General features: G+C 42.7%; 1 protein-coding gene across 5 annotated transcripts in view; it reads right to left on the minus strand.

Annotated features, from left to right (window-relative positions):
- Positions 1-19,025, minus strand: part of LOC135546348 (neurobeachin-like) — a 334,302-nt gene that overhangs the window by 272,168 nt on the left and 43,109 nt on the right. For all 5 annotated transcript variants that reach the window (XM_064974700.1, XM_064974698.1, XM_064974697.1 and 2 more), the window contains exon 2: positions 328-559. In XM_064974700.1, coding sequence (XP_064830772.1) covers positions 328-559 — 232 coding nt within the window. The remainder of the gene's footprint in view (positions 1-327; positions 560-19,025) is intronic.

Genomic DNA, 19,025 nt, shown 5'->3' on the forward strand with positions numbered 1-19,025 from the left:
AGTGCCAAGCCTTTAGTTTGCCCTCTGAAATTAAATTTTCCTCTAAACTGCAATTCAGTCTCATTATAAAACACACTGTGACTAATGATATTTTCTCTTTTCAATCTTTCCTCTCCTTTAAGCCAGAGGAATTTCAATATGCTTAAAATATTAACTTAATCCACATCCATCCACCTAGGAAGCTGCAGTGGGTACTGTACTGCAGGCTTACTATGGGCACCTGGCCATGGAACAAGCTCTATGGACTATTTTGTGTGTGTGTGTGTTTGTGTGCATGCATGCGTGTGTGCATGTGCGTGTGTGTGCTGCGTGCGTATGTTCCTTTACCTGCGATCATGTCGTCAACGGAGCTCATCTTCAGCAGTACCTGCTCTATGAGGCCCACCTCAGTGCTGGTCTGGAGGTTACGGACACTCTTCCTGAGGATGGCTGTGAACATGGACCACACCTCAGCCTGGCAGGTCACATCACAGTGCTCCAACAGCTCCACCATACAGCCTAGGCTCTCTGCCGCCGCTATGATGAAGTTCTGCTCCAGGTCAAACTCACCCCCAACCAGCTGGAGAGGAGAGATGTAGGGAGGGGAGGGAGAGGAGGGAAGGGTTGGAGAGGTAGTATGAGATTAACAGGCATGATTGTTCAGTAAGAGAGAGGAGGCCTTTTCCTCTACGAGACAGTGATTGTATTTATTACAAAAGGCTCAGAAATAGAAGGGTTGTAATGTAAAATCTCATATTGGTTGGAAAGTGGAAGGGAAGGGGCTTGCCGATCAACCAACAATCCATATTTATATTCTTGATGCTCAACAGGCAATTAATTGGTCGCCTCTAGCAGCGCGAACACACAGAGAACACACAGAGAACATACAGAGAACATACAGAGAACACACAGAGAACACACAGAGAACACATAGAGAACATACAGAGAACACACAGAGAACATACAGAGAACACACAGAGAACATACAGAGAACATACAGAGAACACACAGAGAACATACAGAGAACACATGGTACTGCAGAAAATAGGGTCAGAAACTCTCCAGGTACCATCACTGGGACTGACAGGACAAAGCCTGCAGGAAATAAGGTAAGAACTAATAGCAGATCTAACGAAAGAGAGAGAGAGCGAGAGAGAGAGAGAGAGAGAGAGAGAGAGAGAGAGAGAGAGAGAGAGAGAGAGAGAGAGAGAGAGAGAGAGAGAGAGCGAAAGTGCGTGCGAGAGAGAGAGAGGGGGAGGGTAATAAGCAATCTGAAGTGGTTCAATGGCCAAGCTGTTCAGAAAACCCACCTCTATAAAGCAGAGCTTACAGTAACAAACCCTTGCTAAATATAGACCGTGTTCACACTATTGCACACTGAACAGACTACCTGCGTCCAACAAAACGCACAGGTCCTCTCATCTCCCTACCCCACCATCTTGTCTTTCCTCTCCTCTGCTTCTATCCTCTCCTCACCCCTGTATTATCCTCACTACTCTGCTTTGTCTTTTCATGTATTTATCCCTCATTCTATTGTGGTAGAACTCAGCTCCAGTTGTCACTCCCTGATCTGTTTCACCTGTCTTTGTGTTTCACCTGTCTTTTTCTCCACCCCCCTCCAGCTGTCGCCCACCTTCACATTAACCCTGTGTATTTATACCGGTGTTCTCTGTTTGTCTGATGCCAGTTCGTCTTGTCTTGTCTTACCAGCGTGCTTCCCAGTCTTCCTTTTTCTCAAGTCTGTTTTCCTAGTTGTCCCTGCCCTGACCCTGAGCCTGTTTTCAATAAATCATCTGAGAACTGTACTATTCGCCTCCCGTGTCCGCATCTGGGTCATATCCTGAGTCGTGATACCAGTAGTCATTTTTGTGTGTTATAAAAGGCACTAGAGTACAGGATCCAGGGAAAGTATTCCTGTGGAATTTAACATCTTGACAAAAACTTTATTTTCAATGAAAGGAATTGATTTTCAGAGCAGACCGTGTGCAGTTAAAGTTAGGATAAAAACAGGACCGGATCAAATCATGTTTATTTACTTTCTCATCTACACCAGAGAACCAGGATTCTGACTAAGAACTAGCTTCTCCATTACATTGTGGATTGAGCAAACAACCTCAACATTTTTACTGCAAATACATTGGCAGGCTAGTAGGTCATGGTACAGAGAGAGATAGAGAGACAAAGAGCCCTGCATCTCTCTCTCCTACAGTACCTCTCCATCCCTCCCTCCATTCACAGACAGTAAGCAGCAGACTAATTACAGTTTTACATCCTAGTAATCTGCAGCCAATGTGCTCAGAGAGGAGAGGAGGAGAGGTATAGATGAAGACATGGGATGTGTCCCCAATGACACTCTATTCCCTATTTAGTGCTCTGGTTAAAAGTCTCTGGTCAAAAGTAGTATACTGAATAGGGAATAGAGTGGTATTTGGGATGTAAATATGGACACAGATTAGCCATTTAGGCTGCGTTTAAACAGGCAGCCCAATTCAGATCTTTTTTCACTAATTGTTCTTCCGACCAATCAGATCAGCTCTGAAAAAGATCTGATGTGAAAAGATCTGGTGTGATTGGTCAAAATAACAATTAGTGGAAAAAGATCAGAATTGGGATGCCTGTCTAAACGCAGCCTTAGAAGCTTTCAACCTCTCACTCACATAGCCAGTCAGACTGTTAGAGTAATTATACCAGTCATTACACACACCACTTTAACCACTTCAACTGGCTCAACCATGCTACAATATAATCAATGCTAAGAACTCAATGGAAGAAAATGTATACAGGCATCCTTGTATAAATTTAGCTTGAAAGTTTGTTTAAACTATACGTAAGAAGAACTTGAGGGTTGTCAAAGATTCAGAAATCTAGGTACATTGTGTAAGCCTGAGGTATGCCAGAGGCAAGGAGAGTTAACATGATGTACATTGGATGTACTGTACAGCAGTAGAGCTGAATGTCTGCATTCTAAACTCCAGGGATGTGTCTTAAATAGCACCCTATTCCCTATATAATGCACTACTTTTGACCAGAGACATTTGGGATATCAAAAATGGAATTAGGGCGCTCCTATAAACCAGTGAGAGGACAGCAGAGAGGAGAGAGCAGAGAACAAGGACACAGGGAGTCTAATCATCAACAAAACCTTGAGGTTGAAAATAACAAGTTGTGCCGTGCAAAGCCTTTTTTTACAGTGTGATGTGGTATCTTTAATTGATCACAATCTGCTGGTTGGATGAAAGACAGAATAACTACTTTTTAACCTGAAATGTTTAGTATGCACAGCAGTGCCACTGCTTCTATTAGCAGAATAACACTTTCATTTACAATCTCTTTCTGGATTAAAAACCATCTTCAAATCAGATTCTTGATTAGGTCCCACAATCACCCAGGCGCCAGATGTCTCTGTGTGAGTAGCTGCATTAAGAATGAGCAGAATGTATAATGAGCAGAATCTATATTGGAAACATACAGTCTGGTTACACATAACAATGTACCTCGTCCACCATTTAAGATTACAGTATCTGTTAAGGATTACTGGAAGCAACAGGCTACATATAGCTATAGATGGCAGCTTAGCTTTACATAATATATGATGAGAAAAACATCAACATTCCATATGGGCAGTGACAGAAATGATACACATTTCAATTTAACTCTACAGTACTAGTCACGTTCTCTCACTACAACCTCTCCCTCTCTCCATATCCCCTCTCACACTCAGTCTCTACCCTTCCCAACCTCTCCTTCACTCTATTCGCTCCATCTTTCTGTGTATTAACCTCCTGACCATTGATCTCTGTTACACTTAACATCTTGATCAGTGATTAGTTCCTTTCTCCTGACTGCATCTTGGCAGGATGACGAACCAGAGAGAGAGAGAGAGAGAGAGAGAGAGAGAGGGAGGGACGGGGGGATATAGAGAGAGAGAGAGACTCTTGGTCACCATGGTGACGGCAGTAGGTTGGACTAGAAACATAATCTTCTGTAGGTTTCCAGTCTAAACAGTGGACAGCAAATCGGGTTTAAAACAATAGATGTGAATTTCTATTTCCAGCTGTTGGTGAGAATAAACAGAGGAGAGAAGGAGGAGGAATATCCGTGCATTATGTCAAGATCAATAATAAAATAAATACACAGCTGCTCCATACTAACACACATCCCATTGTGAAGGCTCAGGCTATCCAGCTGTATCCAGCATCAGAGTACATCAGCGTAAGTAGACATAAAATGCTGGTGTGTTGTTCCTGTTTCCTTGTCATCCTTAATAAAAATACAAACCGGTGGACTTTGACTTCTTCCATTGGTTCTGCAGAGAATGAGTACAGCAGCCATGCAGCAGCAAATCTTCTGGAAAATAATTTGACCAATCAAAGATCAGAAAAAGTCTCACAGATTGCTCGATGATTGTGTCTGTACCCTGTGTGCCTACACCAAGTCACAGTGATAATAGAACAGCACAAGACCAGGGTTGTATCCAAAAATGGTACCATATCCCTTTATACTGCACTACACAGAATAGGATGTCATTTGGGACACAACCCAGGGCTAGAGCAGAGTCGGATCAGGTCAGCCTGATAGTGTGTAAAGTACTTAAGCCTCTCTCTGTCTCTCTGACACTGTGACATGTACAGTACTGTTCAGTACTCTGCAGGAGTGTGATCTAACACAGTAACTCCAGTAGTCTGAGCGGGTAAACCCAAGGCTCTTCTCTCCCTCTTCGAGACCTGACAAAATGTCATGACTAGAAAGGTCAGGCTCCCGCTCAGCCCAGTCCAAGCGCTTATCTATCCTGACACCACAATGGTGGAGCCAGCTTCCCCCTGAAGCTAGGACCGCAGAGTCCTTGCCCAATGTTATCTCAACATTTGTGGGGCACTGAGAAAATTGTAGGTCTTGTGAGCAGAAACTTGAACGTTGTGAGAATTTTGTGCAACTTCCGGCACACGTTTACAGTGAAGACCGAGGCTTTACAGTTTTAGACAGCAGGTAATAGGCTATTGTGGCTATTTGAGCATAACCAACAAAACCAATGGAGCAAATCCCATAACATTTTCACATGGAAATAGCTTTTGATTTCTATGATATGGGATGACCCACCTACTCTGTCTGCCGAATTCCTTCTCTTTGCTCGTGCTTTCCTTAACAGGATGTCGGTGGGCGGAGCCGGGAGGGTTATCAGCAAAATGGGGCACACCTGGGCTTAAACAAACATTGAATGAATAAAGCTGCATACAAACATGTCCTCTTTTTTACTTTCTTGAGTAAGGCAGCTCCAAAATGCAGGCGTTTCAGCCTAACTCGGTGCTTTCTGTGGTGGTGGTGGTGGTGCAGCCAGCGGGAAAATACGGAGCATAGGTGTTGGTAATGTTTTCTAGTTGCGCCATGATTAGCTCAGTGTTCTCAATATGTCACCACCAAGTCTAAGGGTAGACCTTGACAATTCAAGCCCCTTGGGTGCTGTCATAGAGTTACACTAAAAGTGCCCATCCAAGAAGGCCAAAGGTCATTGGTCACAGATAAAATTATGTCAAATCACGTTATATCTACAGTAGCTTTGATTGGACTGATCATGTAAACATCATACTTACAAAATCGTAGCTAGCAATCATCATGAATGAAGTCGACAAATTTACTGGCAAATCATTTTTAATCCTTGTCATATGAAGATAAATAATGATAATAAATTATAGATCAAATGTATAGGTGCTCATCGCCCATTGGACATAAATATTACACAACAAGTTGGCAATCGCAAATTCAACAATGAGTGGTTTGGAAGTAGTCAGTGAAAGTGACTAATTGCAAGCATTGCAAAGCAATCACTAGCCTGCTATTCAGTGGAGTGGCTGCATGGTCTCAATCTGGGATTAAGTTTAAAATGATAAACACTCAACATTGGCCATGCTGTCAAAACAACTGTTAACTCAGAACTGCGAAAACTTGACTTCAGTGAGTTCAAGACAGGAAATTCCGGGATAAACGAGCTCCGACAGGGAAATATGTTTTGAGCGGTCATCCAACTCGGAATTGTAAATCAAATCGCCACTGGTTGATCTATATAGTGCAAACGAATGGGGCGAACTCATTGAAGTACAATCTCTTGTGCCTCTGCGTGGCATGGCATTTCTACTGGGCGGCAGTCCTGGAGGAGGGGCACAGTTTAGAGTGAACGTTGTCCCTGCCCGTCTTCCGAAAACATCTGAAGCCCTACCTCCTCAAAGAGTATCTTAAATAATCCCACAGCCCCCCCCCCCCCCTGCACCACCTCCTCATGCCCGACCCTGACTACTCACACTTGACTAAGTAAGAGAGGGATATAGAGATGGAGAGGCAGAGAGAAGGAAAGAGAATAAGAGAGAGGAGAGGAAAGAGAGCGAGTGAGACAGAGAGATTAGATATAGAAATGGGTTTATTGCTCCTGATTAATCGGCTGAACATCGCTAATGAACAACACTGTGAGCAACATACACACATACACACACACAGTGTGTCTGCCAGACTGTGTAGTAGTGTAGTAGGACACCACAGCTGCTCTGATGCTCTGGGGACTCGAACCACTTCCTCATTCCAATATAATGTAAATGAATTCATTCATTTGCATAACTGGCAGAACAGCCTTGTGGGAGTAAATGCACCAGGCAAAACCCACAAATTAAACCCCTTTTGTAGCTGTCATGGTCTATACTCTAATCAGCAGGATGTCAACGTCATACACACACCAAAACACATACACTGTGTAGTCCCAGTGTACTAGCCATGTAACACCAGAAAGGAAACAGTCTTTTAAACAACCGCATTGATGAATGTGTGTAAACTAGGCCATGATGCTACTGTGAACAGAGCACATATCTGAGAGCCCAGTTACACACTGGTTTCCCCTTTAAAACAAGCCACAACCCACCTCCCGCTTCCTGCTTCCTGCAGCCAAACCTTCCCTCTCCTCCTTGCTGATCACCACTACATCATCCAGACACCTGATCCTCTTGGCTTAGACTACACATCTGCTGTCAGGGGGGTGGGGGGTGGGGGGGTTCAGAGTTTCTCAACACCGTTTTGTTCCAGCCCTGCTCACGCACACATGATCAAAGGGCTAGATGATGAGTTGAGTGGTTGAATCAGACAGGTTTGTGCAGGGCTAGAGCTACAATGTGCACTGGACCGGAGAGTAGGGACGACAGTGAAATGTTGATGCATGTTCAAAAATAGCTTTGTTCATAAGCCCAGTACTGGGAAACAGCAGAGCCCAGCACTGGGAAACAGCAGAGCCCAGCACTGGGCAACAGCAGAGCCCAGCACTGGGAAACAGCAGAGCCCAGCACTGGGAAACAGCAGAGCCCAGCACTGGGAAACAGCAGAGCCCAGCACTGGGAAACAGCAGAGCCCAGCACTGGGAAACAGCAGAGCCCAGCACTGGGAAACAGCAGAGCCCAGCACTGGGAAACAGCAGAGCCCAGCACTGGGCAACAGCAGAGCCCAGCACTGGGAAACAGCAGAGCCCAGCACTGGGAAACAGCAGAGCCCAGTACTGGGAAACAGCAGAACCCAGCACTGGGAAACAGCAGAGCCCAGCACTGGGCAACAGCAGAGCCCAGCACTGGGAAACAGCAGAGCCCAGCACTGGGCAACAGCAGAGCCCAGCACTGGGAAACAGCAGAGCCCAGCACTGGGAAACAGCAGAGCCCAGTACTGGGAAACAGCAGAACCCAGCACTGGGAAACAGCAGAGCCCAGCACTGGGAAACAGCAGAGCCCAGCACTGGGAAACAGCAGAGCCCAGCACTGGGAAACAGCAGAGCCCAGCACTGGGAAACAGCAGAGCCCAGCACTGGGAAACAGCAGAGCCCAGGGAGGTTGTGTGACTGGATTACAGATTAACATGCAGCATGTGATCATGATCACACTGGGGTGGACAAACACAGGAACAACACAAAGGACAGGTCAACACTCTGTTGAAACACTAGAAATTAGAGGATTGGTGATTACAGTCATATTATTGTTGAGACATACACACGTGATCCTGTCTGGTCTATACAGTATTATCTTCTCCATGTATTTTTGTGGACATATAGATGGTCCAGAATGATCAACTCCACCGCTCAATCAGGTGTGATCTATGGCAGATATATTTAGAGTTAATGGGGCATGACATTGCTCTGCTCCCTGACCCAGCATCATTAACAGCTGGCCCGCCCCTGTTCCTCATGAGAAAAAAGATGTCTGTCCATGTGTGGGAGTTTCTACTTCCCTTGCTACTATAGGCACGCGCATGCACACACAGACACACAAATGCACGCACACACGCATCCTCTTCCTCCTGTCCTCCCCATCCTGCTCTCCAGGCCCGTAGCATTCCATCATCTGATTCGGTTGCTGCAATTACTTTTAGGAGACATTATATCAAATCAGCAGTCCCTTTGTGAAGGCTAAAGGGGCCTGAGTGATTTATTGAACAGGAACATAACAGGAAGGTAGTCTCTGCAGCAGAGAGGAGATATCTTGAGTACCAACAACTTAACCTAGAGAGGGAAGAGAGGGAGGAGAGAAGAAGGAGAGAGGGAGGAAAGAGGGAGTCTAATTACCAGGGAGGAGAGAGTGAGAGGAAGGGAGATAGAAGGAGAGAGAGGGAGGAGAGATGGAGGAGAGAGGGACTGGGAAAGAACAGAAGTAGCTTAATCACCTTCTCTCCACATAATAAATCAGGGGGAAAATGAAAGATTTTAAATCCCAGCCTGTTCCATTTATCTAGCTTAATGCTTACTGCTACCATCACCTGTAGAAGCATGAGTATCATGACATCGACTATCTGAAAGGAAATCAAATAAATTCCATAAGATATTGGAATAAATGGAATGTTCTATCATTGTCGAAGGTGCACAACAGGATTATCAAGGTAACCATAAATCCTGGAAAGAAACCATTGTATCAAATCCCAATCTACCCGACAACGCAATTAGAGGAGAAAGGAAATCTAGCAGATCTCTAGAGGAGCCTTGATTATGTGCCATGACCAATAGTGGCTACAATTTCAATTTGTTTAACACTTTTTGGATACTATATGATATGTTTTTTCACAGTTTTGATGTCTTCACTATTATTCTACAATGTATTCTACAATGTATAAAAATAAAGAAAAACCATTGAATGAGTAGGTGTATCCAAACTTTTGACTGGTACTGTATACAGTGCCTTGCACTGACTGGTAGAAGTACTGACTGGTAGAAGTACTGACTGGTAGAAGTACTGACTGGTACTGTATACAGTTCCTTGCACTGACTGGTAGAAGTACTGACTGGTAGAAGTACTGACTGGTCCTGTATACAGTTCCTTGCACTGATTGGTAGAAGTACTGACTGGTAGAAGTACTGACTGGTACTGTATACAGTGCCTTGCACTGACTGGTAGAAGTACTGACTGGTAGAAGTACTGACTGGTACTGTATACAGTGCCTTGCACTGACTGGTAGAAGTACTGACTGGTAGAAGTACTGACTGGTACTGTATACAGTGCCTTGCACTGACTGGTAGAAGTACTGACTGGTAGAAGTACTGACTGGTACTGTATACAGTGCCTTGCACTGACTGGTAGAAGTACTGACTGGTAGAAGTACTGACTGGTACTGTATACAGTGCCTTGCACTGACTGGTAGAAGTACTGACTGGTAGAAGTACTGACTGGTAGAAGTACTGACTGGTCCTGTATACAGTTCCTTGCACTGACTGGTAGAAGTACTGACTGGTAGAAGTACTGACTGGTCCTGTATACAGTTCCTTGCACTGACTGGTAGAAGTACTGACTGGTAGAAGTACTGACTGGTACTGTATACAGTGCCTTGCACTGACTGGTAGAAGTACTGACTGGTAGAAGTACTGACTGGTCCTGTATACAGTTCCTTGCACTGACTGGTAGAAGTACTGACTGGTAGAAGTACTGACTGGTCCTGTATACAGTTCCTTGCACTGACTGGTAGAAGTACTGACTGGTAGAAGTACTGACTGGTACTGTATACAGTGCCTTGCACTGACTGGTAGAAGTACTGACTGGTAGAAGTACTGACTGGTACTGTATACAGTGCCTTGCACTGACTGGTAGAAGTACTGACTGGTAGAAGTACTGACTGGTACTGTATACAGTGCCTTGCACTGACTGGTAGAAGTACTGACTGGTAGAAGTACTGACTGGTAGAAGTACTGACTGGTACTGTATACAGTGCCTTGCAATGACTGGTAGAAGTACTGACTGGTAGAAGTACTGACTGATACTGTATACAGTGCCATGCACTGACTGGTAGAAGTACTGACTGGTACTGTATACAGTGCCTTGCACAGACTGGTAGAAGTACTGACTGGTAGAAGTACTGACTGGTACTGTATACAGTGCCTTGCACTGACTGGTAGAAGTACTGACTGGTAGAAGTACTGACTGGTAGAAGTACTGACTGGTACTGTATACAGTGCCTTGCACTGACTGGTAGAAGTACTGACTGGTAGAAGTACTGACTGGTAGAAATACTGACTGGTACTGTATACAGTGCCTAGCACTGACTCGTAGAAGTACTGACTGGTAGAAGTACTGACTGGTACTGTATACAGTTCCTTGCACTGACTGGTAGAAGAACTGACTGGTAGAAGTACTGACTGGTACTGTATACAGTGCCTTGCACTGACCGGTAGAAGTACTGACTGGTAGAAGTACTGACTGGTAGAAGTACTGACTGGTAAAAGTATTCATCCCACTTTGTGTTTTTCCTGTTTTGTTGCATTCCAACTTATTGTTTAAATTGATTTCTTTTGATTTGGATTTGGCTGACAGGTGTATAAAATCGAGCACACAGCCATGGAATGGCCATAGACAAACGCTGGCAGTAGAATAGCCTTACTGAAGACCTCTGTGACTTTCAACATGGCACCGTTATATGATGCCTCCTTTCCTTACAAGTCAGTTCTTCAAATGTCTGCCCTGCTAGAGCTGCCCGTCAACCGAAAATGCTATTATTGTGAAGTGGAAACGTCTAGGAGCAACAACAGCTCAGCCGCGAAGTGGTAGGCTACACAAGCTAACAAAACAGGGCTGCTGAGTGCTGAAACGCGTAGCTCAAACAAATTGTCTGTGCTCGGTTGCAACACTCACTTCCAAGTTCCAAACTGCCTCTGGATGCAACATCAGCAAAATAACTGTTTGTTGGGATGAATCATTAATCGTGCTTCACCATCTGACGGCCAAATCTGGTATTAGCGGATGCCAGGAGAACGCTACCTGCCCAATGTATAGTGCCAACTGTCAGTTTTGGTGGAGGTGGAATAATGGTCTGGGGCTGTTTGTCATGGTTTGGGCTAGGCTCCTTAGTTCCAGTGAAGGGAAATCTTAACGCTACAATTACATTCTAGACAATTCTGTGCTTCCAACTTTGTGGCAACAGTTTGGGTACGGCCCTTTCTTGTTTCATCATGACAATTCCCCAGTGCACAAAGCGAGGTCCATACAGAAATGGCTTGTCGAGATCGGTGTGGAAGAACTTGAACTCAACCCCATCGAACACGTTTGGGATGAATTGGAATGCCAACTGCAAGCCAGGCCTAATCACCCAACATCAGTGCCCAACCTCACTAATGCTCATGGCTGAAGGTAAGAAAATCCCTGCAGAAATGTTCCAACATCTAGTGGAAAGCCTTCCCAGAAGATTGAAGTCTGTTATAGCAGCAAAGGGGGGACCAACTCCATATTAATGCCCATGAATTTGGAAGGTGATGTTCGACAAGCAGGTGCCCACATACTTTTGGCCATGTAGTATGTGTATATATATTTATATTATACAGTGCCTTGTAAAAGTATTCGGCCCCCTTGAACTTTGCGACCTTTTGCCACATTTCAGGCTTCAAACATAAAGATATAAAACTCAATTTTTTTGTGAAGAATCAACAACAAGTGGGACACAATCATGAAGTGGAACGACATTTATTGGTTATTTCAAACTTTTATAACAAATCAAAAACTGAAAAATTGGGCGTGCAAAATTATTCAGCCCCTATACTTTCAGTGCAACAAACTCTCTCCAGAAGTTCAGTGAGGATCTCTGAATGATCCAATGTTGACCTAAATGACTAATGATGATAAATACAATCCACCTGTGTGTAATCAAGTCTCCGTATAAATGCACCTGCACTGTGATAGTCTCAGAGGTCCGTTAAAAGCGCAGAGAGCATCATGAAGAACAAGGAACACACCAGGCAGGTCCGAGATACTGTTGTGAAGAAGTTTAAAGCCGGATTTGGATACAAAAAGATTTCCCAAGCTTTAAACATCCCAAGGAGCACTGTGCAAGTGATAATATTGAAATGGAAGGAGTATCAGACCACTGCAAATCTACCAAGACCTGGCCGTCCTTCTAAACTTTCAGCTCATACAAGGAGAAGACTGATCAGAGATGCAGCCAAGAGGCCCATGATCACTCTGGATGAACTGCAGAGATCTACAGCTGAGGTGGGAGACTCTGTCCATAGGACAACAATCAGTCGTATATTGCACAAATCTGGCCTTTATGGAAGAGTGGCAAGAAGAAAGCCATTTCTTAAAGATATCCATAAAAAGTGTTGTTTAAAGTTTGTCACAAGCCACCTGGGAGTTACACCAAACATGTGGAAGAAGGTGCTCTGGTCAGATGAAACCAAAATTGAACTTTCTGGCAACAATGCAAAACGTTATGTTTGGCGTAAAAGCAACACAGCCCATCACCCTGAACACACCATACCCACTGTCAAACATGGTGGTGGCAGCATCATGGTTTGGGCCTGCTTTTCTTCAGCAGGGACAGGGAAGATGGTTATAATTGATGGGAAGATGGATGGAGCCAAATACAGGACCATTCTGGAAGAAAACCTGATGGAGTCTGCAAAAGACCTGAGACTGGGACAGAGATTTGTCTTCCAACAAGACAATGATCCAAAACATAAAGCAAAATCTACAATGGAATGGTTCAAAAATAAACATATCCAGGTGTTAGAATGGCCAAGTCAAAGTCCAGACCTGAATCCAATCGAGAATCTGTGGAAAGAACTGAAAACTGCTGTTCACAAATGCTCTCCATCCAACCTCACTGAGCTCGAGCTGTTTTGCAAGGAGGAATGGGAAAAAATTTCAGTCTCTCGATGTGCAAAACTGATAGAGACATACCCCAAGCGACTTACAGCTGTAATCGCAGCAAAAGGTGGCGCTACAAAGTATTAACTTAAGGGGGCTGAATAATTTTGCACGCCCAATTTTTCAACTTTTGATTTGTTAAAAAAGTTTGAAATATCCAATAAATGTCGTTCCACTTCATGATTGTGTCCCACTTGTTGTTGATTCTTCATAAAAAAAATACAGTTTTATGTCTTTATGTTTGAAGCCTTAAATGTGGCAAAAGGTCGCAAAGTTCAAGGGGGCCGAATACTTTCGCAAGGCACTGTATATACACACACACACACACCAGGCAAAGGTTTTGGACACACTTATTTATTCAAGGGATTTTGTACATGCTAGAATAATAGTGAAGATTATCAAAACTATGAAATAACACATATGGAATCATGTAGAAACCCCAAAAATTGTTAAACAAATCAAAATATATTATATTTTAGATTCTTCAAAGTAGCCACCCTTTGCACACTCTCTCAACCAGCTTCATGAGGTAGTCACCTGGAATGCATTTCAATTAACAGGTGTGCCTTGTTAATTTGTGGAATGTCTTTTCTTCTTAATGCATTTGAGCCAATCAGTTGAGTTGTGACAAGGTAGGTGTGGATATACAGAAGATATAACTATTTGGTAAAAGACCAAGTCCATATTATGGCAAGAACAGCTCAAATAATCAAAGAGAAACAACAGCCCATCATTACTTTAAGACAAAAGGTCAGTCAATGCGGAAAATTTAACAAAAGTTGAACATTTGAATCCTACAGACGAACAACCATATACAGTGCCTTGCGAAAGTATTCGGCCCCCTTGAACTTTGCGACCTTTCGCCACATGTCAGACTTCAAACATAAAGATATAAAACTGTATTTTTTGTGAAGAATCAACAACAAGTGGGACACAATCATGAAGTGGAAAGACATTTATTGGATATTTCAAACTTTTTTAACAAATCAAAAACTGAAAAATTGGGCGTGCAAAATTATTCAGCCCCTTTACTTTCAGTGCAACAAACTCTCTCCAGAAGTTCAGTGAGGATCTCTGAATGATCCAATGTTGACCTAAATGACTAATGATGATAAATACAATCCGCCTGTGTGTAATCAAGTCTCCGTATAAATGCACCTGCACTGTGATAGTCTCAGAAGTCCGTTAAAAGCGCAGAGAGCATCATGAAGAACAAGGAACACACCAGGCAGGTCCGAGATACTGTTGTGAAGAAGTTTAAAGCCGGATTTGGATACAAAAAGATTTCCCAAGCTTTAAACATCCCAAGGAGCACTGTGCAAGCGATAATATTGAAATGGAAGGAGTATCAGACCACTGCAAATCTACCAAGACCTGGCCGTCCCTCTAAACTTTCAGCTCATACAAGGAAAAGACTGATCAGAGATGCAGCCAAGAGGCCCATGATCACTCTGGATGAACTGCAGAGATCTACAGCTGAGGTGGGAGACTCTGTCCATAGGGCAACAATCAGTCGTATATTGCACAAATCTGGCCTTTATGGAAGTGGCAAGAAGAAAGCCATTTCTTAAAGATATCCATAAAAAGTGTTGTTTAAAGTTTGCCACAAGCCACCTGGGAGACACACCAAACATGTGGAAGAAGGTGCTCTGATCAGATGAAACCAAAATTGAACTTTTTGGCAACAATGCAAAACGTTATGTTTGGCGTAAAAGCAACACAGCTCATCACAATGAACACACCATTCACACTGTCAAACATGGTGGTGGCAGCATCATGGTTTGGGCCTGCTTTTCTTCAGCAGGGACAGGGAAGATGGTTAAAATTGATGGGAAGATGGATGGAGCCAAATACAGGACCATTCTGGAAGAAAACATGATGGAGTCTGCAAAAGACCTGAGACTGGGACGGAGATTTGTCTTCCAACAAGACAATGATCCAAAACATAAAGCAAAATCTACAATGGAATGGTTCAAAAATAAACATATCCAGGTATTAGAATGACCAAGTCAAAGTCCAGACCTGAATCCAATCGAGAATCTGTGGAAAGAACTGAAAACTGCTGTTCAACAATGCTCTCCATCCAACCTCACTGAGCTCGAGCTGTTTTGCAAGGAGGAATGGGAAACATTTTCAGTCTCTCGATGTGCAAAACTGATAGAGACATACCCCAAGCGACTTACAGCTGTAATCGCAGCAAAAGGTGGTGCTGAATAATTTTGCACGCCCAATTTTTCAGTTTTTGATTTGTTAAAAAAGTTTGAAATATCCAATAAATTTCGTTCCACTTCATGATTGTGTCCCACTTGTTGTTGATTCTTCACAAAAAAATACAGTTTTATATCTTTATGTTTGAAGCCTGAAATGTGGCAAAAGGTCGCAAAGTTCAAGGGGGCCGAATACTTTCGCAAGGCACTGTATGTGACAATTTTTCAATTTTAAGATAATCACGTTATTTTTATATTATGAATTGTGTGTACCACATTAGGTGTTTTATGGTTGACAAATAATTCACCATACCCACATCTTCCAACAACAATTGATATTTTTTTGTTATTTCAAAAAATATTTTTTTTATTGGCGTTTTAATTTTTAGAATGTGGAAGAACAGTATCTCTCCAGTGATGATTTCAGTTTGTGGAAGAACAGCATATGTGACATTTTGCATGACTCTTGTAAGATGTCCTTTTTTAACACCTGATATGATGTTTTAAGTACTTTCAAGTACAGATGCCGTTTATGTAAATAACTTAAATGCAATATGAAGTTAATTCATTTGTATGGAGGTTCATTTAAAGGTGGTCTATCAACTTAAAAGCACTGACTTTTCTTAAAAGTTGAGTCATGAAATCTTAGTCTCATTTAAAATGAAGCCCCCGATGTGAACATACCAAAGAATAACTACAACAATAGAATGCAATTCAATTAATTCAATCAAAGCAAGCACAACTTGTACATATGGATCAATGTGATGTGCCAATATGCATGTCCATTATGCAGGTCCCTAAGGTCAATATTACAAAATGTTCAGAAAACCATTCTTTCTCTTTGCGTTTAACACTATGATCAGCAATTAAGTTTTGAATTGCGTTAAACCCATGCTAAGTATTAACTGCTTAGAGTTCATGTTAAATGTGGTGACAGAGAGAGATGTACTGTATATTGTAATGAATCAAAAAGGGAATTAAGATCAAATGAATACTCACATACTGTATGTGACAACTTATTTGTTTTTAATTCATTCAGAGGTTCAAATGATCACACACAAAATCATTCTCAACAGAACACATTGTACGTTTTTCTACACTTTTAATTTTTAATTTTACCTTTATTTAACCAGGCAAGTCAGTTAAGAACACATTCTTATTTTCAATGACGGCCTGGGAACAGTGGGTTAACTGCCTGTTCAGGGGCAGAACGCCAGATTTGTACCTTGTCAGCTCGGGGGTTTGAACTCGCAACCTTCCGGTTACTAGTCCAACGCTCTAACCACTACGCTACCCTGCTGCTACCCTGCCGCACTAGGAACAACATTTTCAAATTAAATGAATTCAATATATTGTACTGGTTCAAATCATACACAAATTGATTAACATAGAAAACACTTCTAGAAAACACTACTACTATACATTTAATTTCCTACAATAGGGGTGACATGTCTTCTGAAATGTATTCAGATTCAACATACTATACAGGTTTAAGGGGATCATAAACTCACAGAAAAAACGGTTCATTATGTAGCTTGGTTTAACAACAAATGATTCACTCTGCAGTGATTCATAAAAAGAGCGTGCAGCAGCTGGCAAGTAGTTGAGCATGGTCATCAGATCTTGGTACTTGTTTTTTTGGATGGGCAGAGGACTCTCATATTCTCTAGGGTAGTGGCTTGCAAAATAGGGAGGTTGAGGTGTAGCTCCTTGTTTTGGTTTGGAGATCAGCCACGATTTCCATCCCTCAAATAGACTGTGGCTCTGTCTGGCGTACAGATTCCAAGGATCCTCAACTGAAATTAGAACAGAAACATTTGAAGTTCCTGACATCAATAAACAACTTTCACAGTCAAGCATTAGGATATTTTATTGTTAGAAAAACATGTTGCATGTTGATGGGATGTTAGTAAACTATTATCTGTGCAATACCTGTGACTTTTAACCACCTCACTGAGGTGATCTGTAATCCAGCTGGTCGCTTGAGGACAGAATCTGGGAGGTGCCTGAAGTCTTCACATTGCATCCTCATCACCTTGAATGGTTTTGCTGGTTGTGCTTCAAGTATCATCTTTGAAACATCATCAGGTGTATGAAGGAGTGACACCTTGCGCCTCTTCTCGATGGTGACAAAAGATCGATCACAAGGAAGAAAAGGATGACCAGAGACCATGAACTGCTGCTCAACTTGGGTAGAGTAACCCATAGAGACGAGCATCGACATCAGATTGAGCATCCGCCAGTTGTTATTCTGCCCAAAGCATCTGTCACTGAAGATGATCAACTTGCGCACCTCTGGTTTGGTGAGTGGTGTGAATGTTGTCTTCACCCACTTCAATATGCAGCTTGCCACCTCAATGGACCCTCGGTGTGCAATCACTGCAGGATACAGTGTAACGTTACATATAACTAACTAGCTACTGTAGCCATGTCGAATCATCCGGTAGATGGAGAAAAAGTAGCTAGCTATATTGATAATGTATAAGTTAGTAGCCAACAAACTTTAGCTAATATGTTTTCTTGATAGTTACAAATGAGACAACCCAGAACATACATGTTAGTTACTGTACTCTATAGCTAGCTAGCTTGATTGTTTGATATACGGTTCTTTCACATACCTCTTTTGGACAGCTTTTCCCAGTTTTCTCTTGACCCTTACTATTTGTATAGGGTTTTCCCGCATCCCGTAAAGATCTTCCTTTGCCTGTCTTTCCATTCTTTTAGTTTTGTTTTACGTTTCTTTCCCACATTTCGGTGATTTTCATCAGCAACAGAAAAGTCGTGCGCTTGTGGTGCACATAAACGGTTATTCCACGAGAGCCTATCTTTAAATTTAAAATGATTGTTAATTAGTGCATGGAAAGCTTGTGAAACCAGTTCACTATAGAACTGTCCAATAATTTTTTTAATTGTCACATGGTATGGTTCTTTGTCTGTAGGATTCATTCCTTCAAGTGCAGTGGCAAAAACCATCAAGCGATATGATGAAACTGGCTCTCATTAGGACCGGATAAGTTCATTGGAGTTACCAGCCTCAGTAATTGCAGCCCAACTCCTTCGACCTCACGACTTGGTTTTTGCTCGGACATGCACTGTCAACTGTTGAACTTTATACAGACAGGTTATGTCCACTGAGTGTTAGCATCATGCTTTAACTGGTTGTGTCCACTAAGTGTTAGCATCACCCTGTTAACTGGTTGTGTCCACTGAGTGTTAGCATCAGCCTGTTAACTGGTTGTGTCCACTGAGTGTTAGCATCATGCTTTAACTGGTTGTGTCCATTAAGTGTTAGCATCAGCCTGTTAACTGGTTGTGTCCACTGAGTGTTAGCATCACCCTGTTAACTGGTTGTGTCTACTGAGTGTTAGCATCAGCCTGTTAACTGGTTGTGTCCACTGAGTGTTAGCATCAGCCTGTTAACTGGTTGTGTCCACTGAGTGTTAGCATCATGCTTTAACTGGTTGTGTCCACTAAGTGTTAGCATCACCCTGTTAACTGGTTGTGTCCACTGAGTGTTAGCATCACCCTGTTAACTGGTTGTGTCTACTGAGTGTTAGCATCAGCCTGTTAACTGGTTGTGTCCACTGAGTGTTAGCATCATGCTTTAACTGGTTGTGTCCACTAAGTGTTAGCATCAGCCTGTTAACTGGTTGTGTCCACTGAGTGTTAGCATCATGCTTTAACTGGTTGTGTCCACTAAGTGTTA

This window comes from Oncorhynchus masou, chromosome 9 (genome assembly GCF_036934945.1).
Source record: "Oncorhynchus masou masou isolate Uvic2021 chromosome 9, UVic_Omas_1.1, whole genome shotgun sequence".
NCBI classification, from domain to species: domain Eukaryota; kingdom Metazoa; phylum Chordata; class Actinopteri; order Salmoniformes; family Salmonidae; genus Oncorhynchus; species Oncorhynchus masou.